This window comes from Poeciliopsis prolifica, unplaced genomic scaffold, assembly GCF_027474105.1.
Source record: "Poeciliopsis prolifica strain line A6 unplaced genomic scaffold, Auburn_PproV2 SCAFFOLD036, whole genome shotgun sequence".
NCBI lineage: Eukaryota > Metazoa > Chordata > Actinopteri > Cyprinodontiformes > Poeciliidae > Poeciliopsis > Poeciliopsis prolifica.
In genome coordinates, this window is record NW_026562411.1 from 907,559 (window position 1) to 922,500 (window position 14,942).

General features: G+C 45.2%; 1 protein-coding gene and 1 pseudogene across 1 annotated transcript in view; one reads left to right on the forward strand and one right to left on the reverse strand.

The window, feature by feature from the left end:
- Positions 1-1,508: 1,508 nt before the first annotated feature.
- Positions 1,509-7,989, forward strand: LOC129374393 (signal transducer and activator of transcription 1-like; annotated as a pseudogene).
- Positions 7,990-8,327: 338 nt separating this feature from the next.
- The window catches only part of LOC129374394 (glutaminase kidney isoform, mitochondrial-like), a 17,900-nt gene continuing 11,285 nt past the window's right edge, over positions 8,328-14,942 (reverse strand). Inside the window, exons 12-15 of the mRNA XM_055052790.1 lie at positions 12,205-12,260; positions 11,177-11,253; positions 10,794-10,857; positions 8,328-9,476 (exon numbers count right to left, since the gene is read on the reverse strand). Of these exons, the coding sequence (XP_054908765.1) occupies positions 9,332-9,476; positions 10,794-10,857; positions 11,177-11,253; positions 12,205-12,260 (342 nt within the window). The 3' untranslated portion in view covers positions 8,328-9,331. The remainder of the gene's footprint in view (positions 9,477-10,793; positions 10,858-11,176; positions 11,254-12,204; positions 12,261-14,942) is intronic.

Consider the following 14,942-nt stretch of genomic DNA (forward strand, 5'->3'; position numbering starts at 1 on the left):
GATCAACTGAGCAGCAGACTGAGGGTCTGCTGGACTTGAGCTTCATTTCAGGACTAATTGCTGTGATTAGTTGTTCAGAAACTCCTAAAACTGGAGGAGAATAATAATCTATTATTATTATTATTATTATTATTATTATTATTATTATTATTATTATTAGCTGAAGCTCAGATCACAAAGTCTGACGAGGAAATAAAATCAGATTTTGGGTGTGCGGTGATTCAGCTGCTGAGTCAGCAGTGAAATATGAGGAAACATCTGAGTAAAAAAAATCAGCAGGAACATTCGGCTCTGGGTTTGTTTGCTGTTCACAGAAACTTCTCCTCAGTGATCATCACTAAAGTATTTGAAAACTGAAACACTAATTCATTTTGTTCAGAACAATTAATGAAATTCACTGGATTTTCTTCCACTAACGAAGTTTTATTTTACCTCACATGGTTGCTTTAATCTGTGCACATTTTTACCTTCCACTCAACTTTACAGTGATATGCTTGGAAGCAGCGCTTTGGAAAAGGGAGTTAACATCAGGTTATTTAAATTAACAGCAAATGTCTTGTTTTCAAAGTCATGTTTTCACCATTTCATTCATTCAGTTAGAAATGAGCAAAGTAAATGTTTAATTAACAAGCTAAAGTCAACCTACTAAAGTGATCAATAAACTTCAGAACCACGATGAGGTTTCAATGTTGTAGCTGAATTCTGGATGTTTGATCATCCAGAAGGTGAATGGATGAATGTGACCCGGTCACCAGGCTGGGTCCGTTTCCTCCTGCAGGCTTCATGACGGGAACGTGGCTCTGTGGTCGATGGATTTGTTGACTAAACTTCTACAGAAAACAAAAGACATTTATTTTAGCCAGAAACTCAACAACACAAATCAAACTGTAGCAGAAAACTAAATATGTTGGGAATATTTTAGATAATAATTTACCTGCCATTCACAGAAGCTGCAGAATTCAAAGATTGTTTTGTCTGAGAAAGATTGCAAAGTTTCAGGCTGATAGTCAACAATGATCATATTTCATTGATCATATATTGATCTTTTCTCTCTGTTGGTTTGGAAATCTTAGTATTTGGGTGAAAAATGGCGGTGCAGGGTAATAATTAGATCTAGGAGTTGAAGATCAGATGAGGGAACATGAAGCTGACGGATCTCTGCTGACTTTCTGAATGTTTTAAAACTTTTAGGTTTTATACTTAAAACATATTATTTTACCAATTTAGGTTTTTAGCCAAGTTAAATATTCAGTTAGCATTAGCCAGCTAAAAATAACAGCTTGTTAATTTCAAAACACATAAAGTCTTGAATAAACTTTATTCAATGACGGATAAACAAACAGTTAATAACACGTTGAAAAAATTATTGTCCGATGATTAGCATAATGAGAGGATTTAATGTCAAGTTGTTCGCAGCTTTTTCTAACAATAAAAGCCTTTAATTTGAAAAGCTGCTGAAGCGGAAGCGTGACTCAGCGCAGCTTGACGCTTCCGGCTGAGACGTTTCCCGAGAATCAGCGGGTCAGGAGGGAGTTTCCACGGGATCGCTTCATAAAAGGCGCCGCTGCCTGCAGATCGGTTCTGATCCACTTCCTGTTAGTGAGCGGAGGATCTGAGACTGACGGTGAGAAAAACCTTTAGTGTTTCACATGTTTATGTCATAAATATGTTAGTTTTCTGACTGATGATTTCAAGCTGAATTAAATGAAAACGTGTCATAAAGTTTAGCTTTAATCATTTCAATAAGTTGTGTTCAAAAACATAACAAGAGCGAGCATGAACGCTCAGGCTTCCGTACCTGCTGCGCTCTGCGCATAAAATAAGGAGCGCATCCGAGTCTGCAGGGTTTATTGAATCCGGATCAGAACCGAGAACGTTTGAACATCTGGAACGTTCACAGATTCAAACTGCAACATGAGTCGAAAAGTTCTGCTACATGTGAAACTATGGAGGTTTTATTGATATTCTGTAACCCACACATAAATAAGGAAAGTTTAGTGGAAGGAAAACGTATCAGGCGTTCCAGTTCCTCAGGCGGTTCTGTTGTGGTTCTGTGCAGATGGCGCAGTGGCAGGAGTTGCTGAAGCTGGACTCGGTGCTGCAGAACCGGGTCTGGCAGCTGTACGAGGGCCGGTTCCCCATCGATATCCGGAACCAGCTGAGCCACTGGATCGAGAGCCAGGACTGGTAAGAGGAGCCAATTCTGCTGGGTTCTGAAACTGGTTCTGCTGGGTTCTGGGCGGTGGCTCCTCCCCCAGTCAGACTGAACATGTTTTATTTATCGAGTCTGAAAAAGTTCAATAAAATGATTTAATTTGACACAAAATGGAAATGAAAAAATTGAATTGCAAAATTCTGAAAAGTGTGGAGTACCTTTCTAGTCAGAACCCTGCAGAACCTTTTCTGGCTGCAGGTTTTCTGGGTTTGTCTCCATCAGCTCTGAACATCTAGACTTTGACTAGGCCATTCTATCCATGTTTATTTTAAGGTCTGTACAGAATACATAAAATATTTCAAAACTTTAGAAATATTGTTATAAAAACAGGAAGTGAGGCGGGTCAAAGTGTGACATCATTTCCTGCTGCAGGAGTGCTGCAGCTGCAAACGAGAACGCGGCGGCTGCGTGTTTCTGCGCTCTGCTGCAGCAGCTGGAGGAGCAGTGGCGCCGCGGTCCAGGAGAACGCCATCCTGGACGGGCCCAACTTCTCCAGGATGAGGGCCGACATGGTGGTACGGCGGAGCCGGCGCGGCGCTCAGTATGCTACCTGACGCTACCGGGTCTGAAGCAGCTCTGTGTTTCCAGGAGAACTTCCAGGCTCAGCCGCTGAAACTGGCCGCCATTTTGTCTGAGTGTCAGTCGGAGGAGAAGAAGATCCTGGAGTCGGTTACCATGACGACGGTGAGTCCCGATTAGCGGCGCGGCGGCGGCGCAGGAGCTAACTGACCCTGTTCTCCTCCAGGGCGGCGGCGTCATGGCGCCGCAGCGGACGGAGCTGGACAACCGAGTGACGCGGCTGAAGCTGCAGCTTCTGGTAATCAGACGGATCCGATTCCTGACCGGACCCACACAATCAGAACCAGAACCTTGATCTGTGAAATCTGCTGCAGGAGCTGAAGAAGGAGGTGAAAATCCTGGAGGACCTGAGCGAAAAACTCGACTTCATCCAGAACTCGTGGCAAAATCAAGGTCAGGCAAAGGTCACTGCTGCAGGAACCTGCGGCATAACGCCACATGGTGTTCTAACAGGAATATTTGGGTCAAAGATGACTACTGCGTTCTAACAGGAACGCGTGTGTTTCCTTCACTAGTGGAGCAGAACGTGAACCTGGTCCAGTCCAAGGCCCGGCTGGAGCAGGAGTGTCTGAGGTTGGCCCAGTCCGTCTCCCAAACCAGACAGGTACCGGAGACCCACACAGTACAGAACCGATCAGAACCGGCTGATCAGAACCGGCTTATCAGAACCAACTGATCAGAACCGGCTAATCAGAACCGATCAGAACCAGCTGATCAGAACCGATCAGAACCGGCTGATCAGAACCGGCTGATCAGAAACTGATCAGAACCAGCTGATCAGAACCGGCTGATCAGAACTGATCAGAACCAGATGATCAGAACCGATCAGAACCAGCAGCTCCCTCAGTTTAAGGTTTGAAAACTGACTAGAAACCAAATTAGCCACGATGCTAACTTATTTTATTTTGAAGGTCAACCTGCTTCACTGGATGTTTTTCTTCTTCCCCTGCAGCAAGAGACTCTGGGTCAGCAGGTTGACCCGGCTGACCCGGTTGACCTGGCTGACCCTCCTCAGGTGTTTGATGCTGCGTTACGTTATCTCTCAGGTTGTGCTGCAGCGGCTGGTCAACGTTCTGAACGAGGCGTCTGGTTCGGTCCAGACTCTGACCGGAGTGGAGCTTCCTGAGTGGCGGCGGCGGCAGCAGCGGTTCTGCATCGGCAGCCCAGAGGACGCCGGCCTGGACCCGCTGGAGAAATGGTGAGGCGCCGGCACGCCTCGTGGCCCGGCCCGGCCCGACCCGGTCCCGCTCGCTGCCTGACCCGACCCGGTGGTGTTCTGCAGGTTCACGGCGGTGGCCGAGGTTCTCTCGGTGTCGGCGAACAGCTGCAGCAGCTGCAGGTCCAGAACCAGAGGTTCCCCGCCCCGGACTTCCCGGGGCCTCAGCGACTCCGTGGCAGAAATGGAGAAGTTCTGCCGCAGTCTGATCCGGAACCTGCTGACCAGGTGAGGCTCCGCCCCCGGCTGGCGATTGGACCGGCCGGCCCGGGGCCCGCTGACCGGTTCTGTTTGGGTTCTGTGCAGCGCCCTGGTGGTGGAGAAGCAGCCTGTCATGCAGAAGCTTCTTCACCGGCCGCTGATCCTGAAGACCGGCGTTCTCTTCAAGGTCACCGTGAGGTGAGGCGGAGCAGACTCACACTGTGACCTCTGACCTACAACCTGAGCCAAGATGGCCGCCACACCCAGATCCAGCAGAACTGCTATCACTTTGAAACATTAATGAAAGTTCCCAGAGGTCAGACATGTTGTTTGATTTATGAAAGAAAAAAAAAATCAAAACAAAAGCAGCACAAACGTAGCAGAATCTATTCACCAATTTCTGATTTAGTAAAGATGGAGCCTGTTTGACCTTTGACCTCTGGACATTTGAAATGATAGCAGCACCAACATCTTTGCAGCACAAAAGTTTGACAGCATTTTGCTTGGAGGCTCATTTGTTTCATTTCATCATCAAAATGAATTTTATTTTTGAAACTTTATTTTTGTTCCTCAGGTTTTTGGTCAACATTCCAGCCTTTAAGATGCTCATCAAAGTCAAACCCGTTTTCGACAAGTAAGAAAAAATCTTCAGTTAAGATCAAATATTTTCCTCTTTCTTCTGTTTTTCCATAAAATATTATTTTCTGGTTGAAATCAGAGACGTTGAAGAAGTGAAGACGATCAGCGGGTGAGAAAATCGATCAATAAAAGAATTTATAAAGCTTGCTTTACTATTTTTATGAAATATTTGTAATACTTTAGTTTTTAACTGTTTGATGTATTTTAGTAAAATGTTTGTGTTAGTTTTCGTCAGTTCGATTTCTCGCGTGACGACTCCAAGGTTCTGGACGTGGATCTGTCCAGCGGCGCGCTGACGGCGACGTTCGAGCACATGGTGGGAAACCCGATCAAACTATTGATCACTAAGTATTGATCATCATTAATAAATCATTTCTGTTTTTGTTTTCAGTCGCTCAAAGAAAAAAAGTCCAGAGTTAAAGGCTCCAGTGAGGTGAATCATTTTGGATCATTTAACGTTGGTTGTTGTTGTTGTTGTTGTTTATTTGCTCTGCATGTTTCCATGTTTTGGGCCGATCAGAACCAGCTGACGGTCACAGAGGAACTCCACGTCATCCGCTTCGTCACGCAGCTGCAGCACAACGAGGAGACCTTCCACATCCAGGTGACCAGTAAGACCAGTAAAACCAGTGAACCGGTTCTGCTCCGGCTGACGGCCCGGTTCTGCTCCGGCTGACGGCCCGGTTCTGGTTCTGTCTGTCCGTCAGGCCAGCTCCCTGCCGCTGGTGGTCGTTTCCAGCTCCAACCAGGTTCCCAGCGCCTGGGCCGCCGTCATGTGGTCCAACATGACAACCGACGCCAACTCGGAGGTGAGTACAGAACCAGGACTGGCCTCTGCCGGTCCGGAACGGGCCGGACTGAAGTTCTGCTATGTGTGGACAGAACCTGTCGCTGTTTCTGGACCCGCCGGGCCTGACCTGGCAGCAGCTGGCGCCGCTCCTCAGCTGGCAGTTCCTGTCGGTCGGGCAGCGGCCACTGGACCAGGACCAGCTGTCCATGCTGCAGGCCAAGATCATGGGTGGGTCCAACAGAACCAGAACCTCCCCCCGCCTTTATGTAATAATGGATTAGATTAGCTTAGCCTCCATGCTAAGCTAACTAGCATCATGCGAATGTTGAACTGATTGAATTGAGCGGTTCTGATTTCATCCAGATGATCCTGATGGTCCGATTCACTGGAACAAGTTTTCCAAGGTGAGGTTCTGGACGTGTTCTAGTCCAGCAGGGTCCAAAGTGGCTCAGGGGCCTTTAGGGGCCACAAAGTGGGTTTATTAACTCAGGATGTTGATTCATGCCTTTAAAAAAGTCTTCTAAAAATGTAAATAAAGTTTATGGATTTTATCGCTGGATGTCTCTGACTTCCTGTCTCTGACTTCCTGTTTCCCAGGATGAGAGCGTCTGGATTTGGATCGATGGAATTCTGGATCTGATCAAGAAGTTTGTGTGGGAGCTGTGGCGGGACGGGTAAGTCGGGTCAGATCGGGTCAGATCGGGTCGGGTTAACACCCCTGCTGCTTCTCTCCTCCTTCAACATGTCTTGTGTGTTTCTGCTCTCCAGATGCATCATGGGATTTGTTAGCAAGGAGAGAACGCGCTGCCTGCTGCGGGAGAAACCGGTCGGGACGTTTCTGATCCGATTCAGTGAGAGCGTCCTGGACGGCGCCATCACCTTCAGCTGGGTGGAGCAGACCGCCGGAGGTCAGTGTCACACAGACCCAAACGGGCTCACCAGAACCCGAACAGAACCAGAGGACTGATCTGACCCGGTCTGCAGAGAAACACGTCCGCGCCGTGGAGCCGTACACCAAGAAGGAGCTGTCGGTTCTGTCTCTGCCCTTCGCCATCGACAACTACACCCTGACCACGCCGGGGGGGAGCCACAACCCGCTGGTCTACCTGTACCCCGACACCCCCAAAGACGCTGCGTTCGCACGCTACAGAGTGACAGGTACCAAGCGGCGCCATGTTGACGTCTGGAGACGGTTCTGTGGATAAAAATGAACAGCAATAATTTGACCTGTTTGACCTTAAGAATAAAAATGGAGCTTAAGTTTCAGTTATTCATGTCAGTTTCAAGCTGAATACATTAATATCCACTTATTCAACTATTTAGTTAGTTAGCCAAATATTAAACTCAGAAATCATTTTTAGTTAGCCAGGTAGCTTGCTAAGTAGTTAGCTTAGCCTCAGCCAGCAAGCTAAGGTCTTAGTTTCAAACTGGAACATTTATGAATAATATGATGAAAATGTAACTTTTATAAAATGCATTTTAAACAGTGTTTATCTTTAAATATCAGATTTAAAGTGAGTTATTTCATAAGTATTTACAGCATTTTCTGTGATGCTAAAGGTTCATGAAGACTTAATCACTCTTTATTGTATCAATAATGTCTAAAAGCCAGTTTTCTTGTTGTGATTGTGGGAAAATGAGTTTAGAAGGTAAATCTAAATGAATGAGTGAAGAAGTTTGACCCAGTTGGTGGCGCTGTTTCTGCTTTGACCCGCTGCAGCGCCGTCTCCTCCCAGCACCAACATAAAGGGATACCTGCCCAGGAAGATCACTTTGGTCTCCATGTAAGTTTCTGCTGAACTGAAACTCTTTGCCAGTTCTTCTTCAGGAAGTAAGCAGGAAGTAAACGTGTCGTTCCCCCGCAGTGGCCCCACGCCGCCGCCGTCTCCGCCTGCCGCCATGCTGCTGGACCCTGAGCCCTCCACGGTGGGTTGGACGCTGCTTCCTGTCTCATCATTTCTTTATGGCAGCTGATTTAAAGTGACGGTGTTTGTTGCTCTCCAGGTGAATGTGGACGACATCATATCGTATTTATTGGACATGGCTGACGTCCCCTCATCGTCTCCTCTGCAGAGCTACAGTGATCCTGATATTTTCTTCCAAAACATCAATCAGTGATCAGAAAAAGTTAATGAACATCACTGGATTATTATGTACATAGTAAAAATGAAAAATACTCATTTGGAAATCCTTCCTCCAGGGTTTCAGGCTGAAATATAAAAACACTTTTCAGTTTTTATCTTTTAATAAAAATGCTTTAGAAAAGCTGTAAATATCCAAACATAATAGAGCAGAATTTGTTTTGCTGCTGTACAATGAGATTAAAGTTCACAGTGAATGTGATCAACACATGGTGATTATTGAAGGTGCCAATCTGTTTCCATAGAGACAAATTTCTTACTTTTATCAGACACAATTTATGCTGCAGAAATATTCATCTAAAACTATAAACTATTTGCTTAATGCCTGTTTGTAAATACTGCAAAAAAAAAAAGTATGAACACTATTGATATTTATTACTAAGGATGCGATTAGATTTACTTTTACACCATCTAGTGGTTGGAGTGTGAACTGAGAGGATGTTAGAATTTCAATGTACCCAGTGAATAATCTTCACCCGGAGCTGGAATATGGATTAAAAATATATTTACGCTTTTGATAACTGCTACATAAAGGAGACATTCATTTAAATTTTTAGGTTTGAAGCTTTTTAGTGACACTCGGCAGCAAAGGGATGGAAACATGCTATGCTAGTATTGGTATGATTGTTCCTAAACAATCACATCAAAAATCACTAAACAAAACAAAAATTAGCGCCACCTTTGGTCTGGAGTCAGAATGCAACCAAAAGGAAAACTTTATTGTAAATTGAATAAATTACACAAACATGAATCTCAAAGTCTCTGTGCTTCGACGACACCGTCGTCATAAAATACATTCAGGATACAATCATCTGACGTCTGCGGCCGTCAGCCAATCAGAGAGCAGATACCTGAAACGATTTACACCAAGATTTCACACAAACTCACATAAGTGGGACCTGGTTTATATGGCAACGCAATAGGGCCATGATAGGTAGACAAAAGGAGAAATGACCACCAAAAAAGTTCAGATTTATCAGAAACTTTTTTTTTTTTTACATCTCAGTTTCAGATGTCAAACAATTTTAGAGAAAAAAATTTCTGAAAATGTTTGACTTGGAAATTTTCCGAGTTTCAAACTGAAAAAGTTAGACTTCTGAAGATTTCTTTGTTTTTCTGCATTTCTGAGATTTTATCAAGCAATGTTTTTATTTTATTTTTCTAGAAAATTTCTGATTCATCTGAAAAATTCCAGATTTTTTTTCTAGGAATTTTCAGACTTTAAACTCAGAAATCTTTCTGTTCTATAGAATTTGAGATGAAAATTTTCTGAGATTCTTTTCCAACAATTTTTACTTTTCAAACTGAGAAAAGCTCATTTATTTTTTTTTAGGCTGGAAGGTTCTCATCTTTTGTTTTCCATCTGGCCCTGATGCTGTCGTAGGTTTCTGGTTCCCATCCCTGACTCGATATCTTCATTTTTATATAAATATGAGTAAATATACTGTAAACACCGGATCACAGACGCTGCATGAAGCTCACACACGTTACACCAGGATACAGGCGGAAACACAAAGCAAAGCCACTGAAGCGGGTTTCCTCCGGAGGTTCTACAGGAGGCTGTCCAGGTTCTTCTCGTTGCTGGTCTTGTCAGAACCGTCGGTCGGATTGTAGTTCTCCTGGTACTCCTGCAGGGCGGCGACCACGTCGTGATGGCCGAACTGCACGGCTTCGTCCAGCGGCGTGTTGCCCCACCTGGCAGGAGGACAGGCTGGACTCAGAACCAGGCTGAACCAGTCTGGACTCAGAACCAGCCTGGACTCAGAACCAGCCTGGACTCAGAACCAGGCTGGACTCAGAACCAGGCTGGACTCAGAACCAGGCTGGACTCAGAACCAGGCTGCACTCAGAACCAGTCTGGACTCAGAACCAGGCTGCACTCAGAACCAGTCTGGACTCAGAACCAGCCTGGACTCAGAACCAGGCTGGACTCAGAACCAGGCTGAACCAGGCTGGACTCAGAACCAGGCTGGACTCAGAACCAGGCTGGACTCAGAACCAGGCTGGACTCAGAACCAGCCTGGACTCAGAACCAGTCTGGACTCAGAACCAGGCTGGACTCAGAACCAGGCTGGACTCAGACCAGGCTGAACCAGGCTGGACTCAGAACCAGTCTGGACTCAGAACCAGGCTGGACTCAGAACCAGTCTGGACTCAGAACCAGCCTGGACTCAGAACCAGTCTGGACTCAGAACCAGGCTGCACTCAGAACCAGGCTGAACCAGGCTGGACTCAGAACCAGTCTGGACTCAGAACCAGTCTGGACTCAGAACCAGTCTGGACTCAGAACCAGTCTGGACTCAGAACCAGGCTGGACTCAGAACCAGTCTGAACCAGTCTGGACTCAGAACCAGGCTGGACTCAGAACCAGTCTGGACTCAGAACCAGGCTGGACTCAGAACCAGTCTGGACTCAGAACCAGCCTGGACTCAGAACCAGTCTGGACTCAGAACCAGGCTGAACCAGTCTGGACTCAGAACCAGGCTGGACTCAGAACCAGTCTGGACTCAGAACCAGGCTGGACTCAGAACCAGTCTGGACTCAGAACCAGTCTGGACTCAGAACCAGGCTGGACTCAGAACCAGTCTGGACTCAGAACCAGGCTGGACTCAGAACCAGTCTGAACCAGTCTGGACTCAGAACCAGGCTGGACTCAGAACCAGTCTGGACTCAGAACCAGCCTGAACCAGTCTGGACTCAGAACCAGCCTGAACCAGTCTGGACTCAGAACCAGCCTGAACCAGTCTGGACTCAGAACCAGCCTGGACTCAGAACCAGGCTGGACTCAGAACCAGGCTGAACCAGTCTGGACTCAGAACCAGCCTGGACTCAGAACCAGCCTGGACTCAGAACCAGGCTGGACTCAGAACCAGTCTGGACTCAGAACCAGTCTGAACCAGTCTGGACTCAGAACCAGACTGGACTCAGAACCAGCCTGGACTCAGAACCAGACTGGACTCAGAACCAGGCTGGACTCAGAACCAGACAATGGACCTGCTGGATGGGACTCACCTGTCCTTCGGGACCGGGTTGACCCTGCAGGCGTCCAGCAGGAAGCGGACCACGTCCAGGTGTCCTGCAAGCAGACAGACACTCACTGGTTCTGCTGGGGAGCTGAACAACAAAATGGCTGCAGGTTTATCATCAATTTATTTAGTTTTTGTTTCAAAGAAATAAAAACATGCAGAAACCGACTGGCAGGTTGTTACTAGGCAACCAAATAATGACCGAGTTGCTAGGTAACCAAAGAGCAGCTGACGCCACCAAACTTAGCTTAGCTAGCCGTGAGAGCCTTTCCTCTGCCTACATCTCCCAGAATACCGTGCGGTCTTGGCTCAGAGTTAAGTGAACGTTCCATCAGACGTGATACGTTTAAGGTTCTGGTTCCGGTTTACCTTCAGCTGCGGCCACATGGAGGGCCGTCCTGGAGTCATAGTCCCTCTGCTCCATGTCCATGGAGGACAGGGCGAACCTGAAACACACAAACACCGGTCTCAGACCAGAACCAGAACCCGAACCCGAACCCGCCACAGCTCCGGGTTCTCAACTGGACCAGTTCGGATGGAGCTTTTCAGGAAAACGACCCAGTTCCAGACAAAACTGGTCCTTGGACATTTAACTTCCGGAAACATATCTGAAATAAATCTTATAAACTTTAATATGACCTTCATTCTTCTGAAAAGTTTATGTGAACTGACTGGACTATACTGAGCTAGCTCAGAGCTAAATTGCTAATATGCTAACGCGCTTCCGATAAACGGAAGTGGACTATCATAATAAAAGCTGGGTGTTAAGAAACTGCTGCTGGTGAGTCGCCGAGGCATCATTGATAAAAATTAGCACTGCGTTTAAAACGACTCATCGTTGTTCTAAAGAAAAGTAACATGTTCTGTTAGAAGTGACCATGAAGAAAACCGAGACCAGCTTTTATTTTGGTAGTCCACTTCTGCTTGTTGGCATGTGAATTTGCATGTTATCTAAATATTTAGCTTGACAACTTTGACCTAATTTGAACTAATATTTAGCTAGTTAAATGGCTCCAAACTGAATATTTAGCTTGATGAACATAAAGTTAGAAGAAAAGCTCAGAGCTAATAGCTCCCAATTTTACATAGCAATGTCTCAGAACCACAAAGTTAGCTTTATAGTTAAATATTCCAGTTAATTTCCACAGCTAAATATTTAGCTTGCAGATTAAATATGTATTTGATTTTTACAAATGAATAAATAACACGGAGATAAAACTGCGGCCCCTTCAGACAGGCTAAATGTAGGAGATTATTACTGCCAATGGATCAGTCATAAAGTGGCCTCCATCAGAAACAGTTGACGTTTATTGTGTGGCCACTAGGGGGCGGTAAAGCGCAAAGCTGGAACAGTGCAGAGCTTTGCTGAAGGTGAGTAAAACCTCGACGTTGCTCACCTCCTCAGGGCGGAAACGTCTCCTGTGTAGGCAGCGAACAGCAGGTTGATGACAGACTTCACCTGAGGACACAACCAGACATCAGCTCCACAAACTGATGAATTCCGGCTGGTGGACCAACATGGCGGAGGCGATCCGCCTCAAAATGAATACAGTAAACTGGAAATATAAAAATCCATGTGAAAACCAATAAGACCAGCTTTGGTCACCTAAATTTAACCTTTGGAAGTGTTAAATAGATAGAAAAATCAGACTCAAATCAACAAGCTGTAAAATACATTTCAAATGTCATGATCACATTCTGGATTCCCAGGAGAAACCCAAAACTGGTTTATGAAGTGTCGACTGGTTTTAGTGGAATTTAGCATCTGGTTTTAATCAATCTGAAGTGAAATAAGGAATCCACATTTTCCGTTTTAATTTACAAATTATTTCAATTTTCTGTCCAGAATGAAGATATTTGGATCATCAATATAGGAATCAATTCATCCAACCATCTGTTCATTCAGCAGCTCTACTCTGAACTGATGGTTAATAAAAGCTAAGCTAAAATGAAATGGGCCCAATAGCAAACCTTGTGGTATCCCTCAGTAACCTTGAAGCTCCGCCCACACAATGATGACCAACACAGCTTCAAACACCCAGTAGGAACTAAACTGCTCTCTGTATCCCAGCTGGGTTAAGTTAGAGTCAAGAAGCTGATAGATAAGAGCTTTATTTTATTTCATACATGAGACAAAAATGGCAAAACAAGAAAAAAATCAAATGAACAATGTAGACAGTCATGTCTGGTCCAATCAGCTGACACGACAGATCATGGATTCATGGAGACTTCATGCACAATCACAAACATAAAGACTTGGAAATGTGAGGTTCCACTTCTGATTTAAAACATGTTTCTTTTCACAACTAAACATGAAGTCTTTGGTTTGAGTCCAGAAACCTCACAGTTCCAAGTCAGACAGGAGCAGAAATGATCTTTATTCAGCCAAGTAGCATCTGTAGCGACCATTTCATAAAGAAACATTCAGCACCAGAATCAACATAACACAGAAAATAAAAACATTTAACAGTCTGTACAAAACTCAGCATGCAAGATGAGAATCCAAAGAAACAAAATGAAATGAGCAGAAAACAAAACCGGATGATTTTCATGAGAACAATCAGTAACAGATTCAAAAGCTCCGCCGGCGTTAAGCTCAACGGTGAGACGATTCATGACTCAGCAGATCGGAGGAAAACAAACCGGTTTAAAGTGTTACAAATTTAACTTTATGACCCCCAAGGATTTTAATGGAGCGCATCATGCAGAGTGGAAAAACAGAAAGTCAGTTTTAATGGTTTCCTGAGTTCCTCAGGGATTCGTCCTCACACCAGTTTCTTCCTTCCTAAAGAGACTTAAAATTCACTTCTACACCAATGAAACTGTGAACTTTGTGCTTCATTTTAGGTAGTTTGTCTATTTACAGTGAAATCCTGATTTAGCCTCAAATCGTCTCTAAAGGGCCTTAAAGCAGTCGAGGCTTTTGAATCTTTATCTACAGGAAATAAAAAACAGAAATAAAACAAAGGAGAAGAAAGGAGTAAAAAACATTTTCACATATCAGATTTTTTGCTCCAGCAGCGTCTCTCTCTGAGCTCAACTCCAACCTAAAACCAGTTGATCGGCTCCAGCACCAACTGGAGCAGCCACCATTAAGGCCCTGCACCTGCAACGCCTTCAGGTTCCTGCAGGGGGCGACACCAACTGGCCTAAGCTTCCATCCAACACAAACAAAAGGAGCCAGAAAGCAAAATACAGCAGCTGCTCTGAGCATCCAGCAGAACGGATCAGTAATACTGAAAACAGTCTGCAGGCCTGAGACCAGAACCAGAACCGAGACCAGAACCAGACTGTGGAATAAAACGCTGCTGCCTTCGTCTCACCAACAGCCATGAAGAAGAATCGGATCCACTGATAATTTACAGCTTGTTTCATTTCTGATAATTTAGTTGACCTCTGACCCTAGTGGAGGAGCGTTGAGCAAAACTCATCATCCTTCAAGTTTTCTGAGCATCTTTACATTCAAACAGGTTTGATTCTCAATGATTTTTAATAAAACCTGATTTTCTTCTGTGTTGTCGTTCATGCTGCCATTTAAATGCGACTTTCGTGTGAACAATGTATGACCCCAAATGACCTGCATGAAGGAAAACCGGAGCGAGAAGAAAAACCTGGAGCGAGAAAGAAAACCCGGAGCGAGAAAGAAAACCCGGAGCGAGGAGGAAAACCCGGAGCGAGGAGGAAAACCCGGAGCGAGGAGGAAAACCCGGAGCGAGGAGGAAAACCCGGAGCGAGGATGAAAACCCGGAGCGAGAAGGAAAACCCGGAGCGAGAAGGAAAACCTGGAGCGAGAAAGAAAACCCGGAGCGACCGCAGTCTTAGCACCAACTGAGGGTTGATGACAACAACATTTTTGATAAACTGCACCGTAAAAACAAATCTGATTTTTTTTTTTGGAAAGTGTGGCGGACATCTAAATGCTTTCAGCTCAATTTACTCTGATGTCACTAAATAAAATCCAATGCAAGCAACAAAAATGTTTTCGTTTCCTGCAGCACTGATTTTTAACAGCAGCGACTCAAAACAAAACTAAACTCTTCCAGCTGTTAAAAGAGGCTGTGCACTGCTGCTCAGCTGACTTGAGAGAGAAGCTCTGAAAATACTTTCGCTCACTAAAATCACGGGCATTCACGGT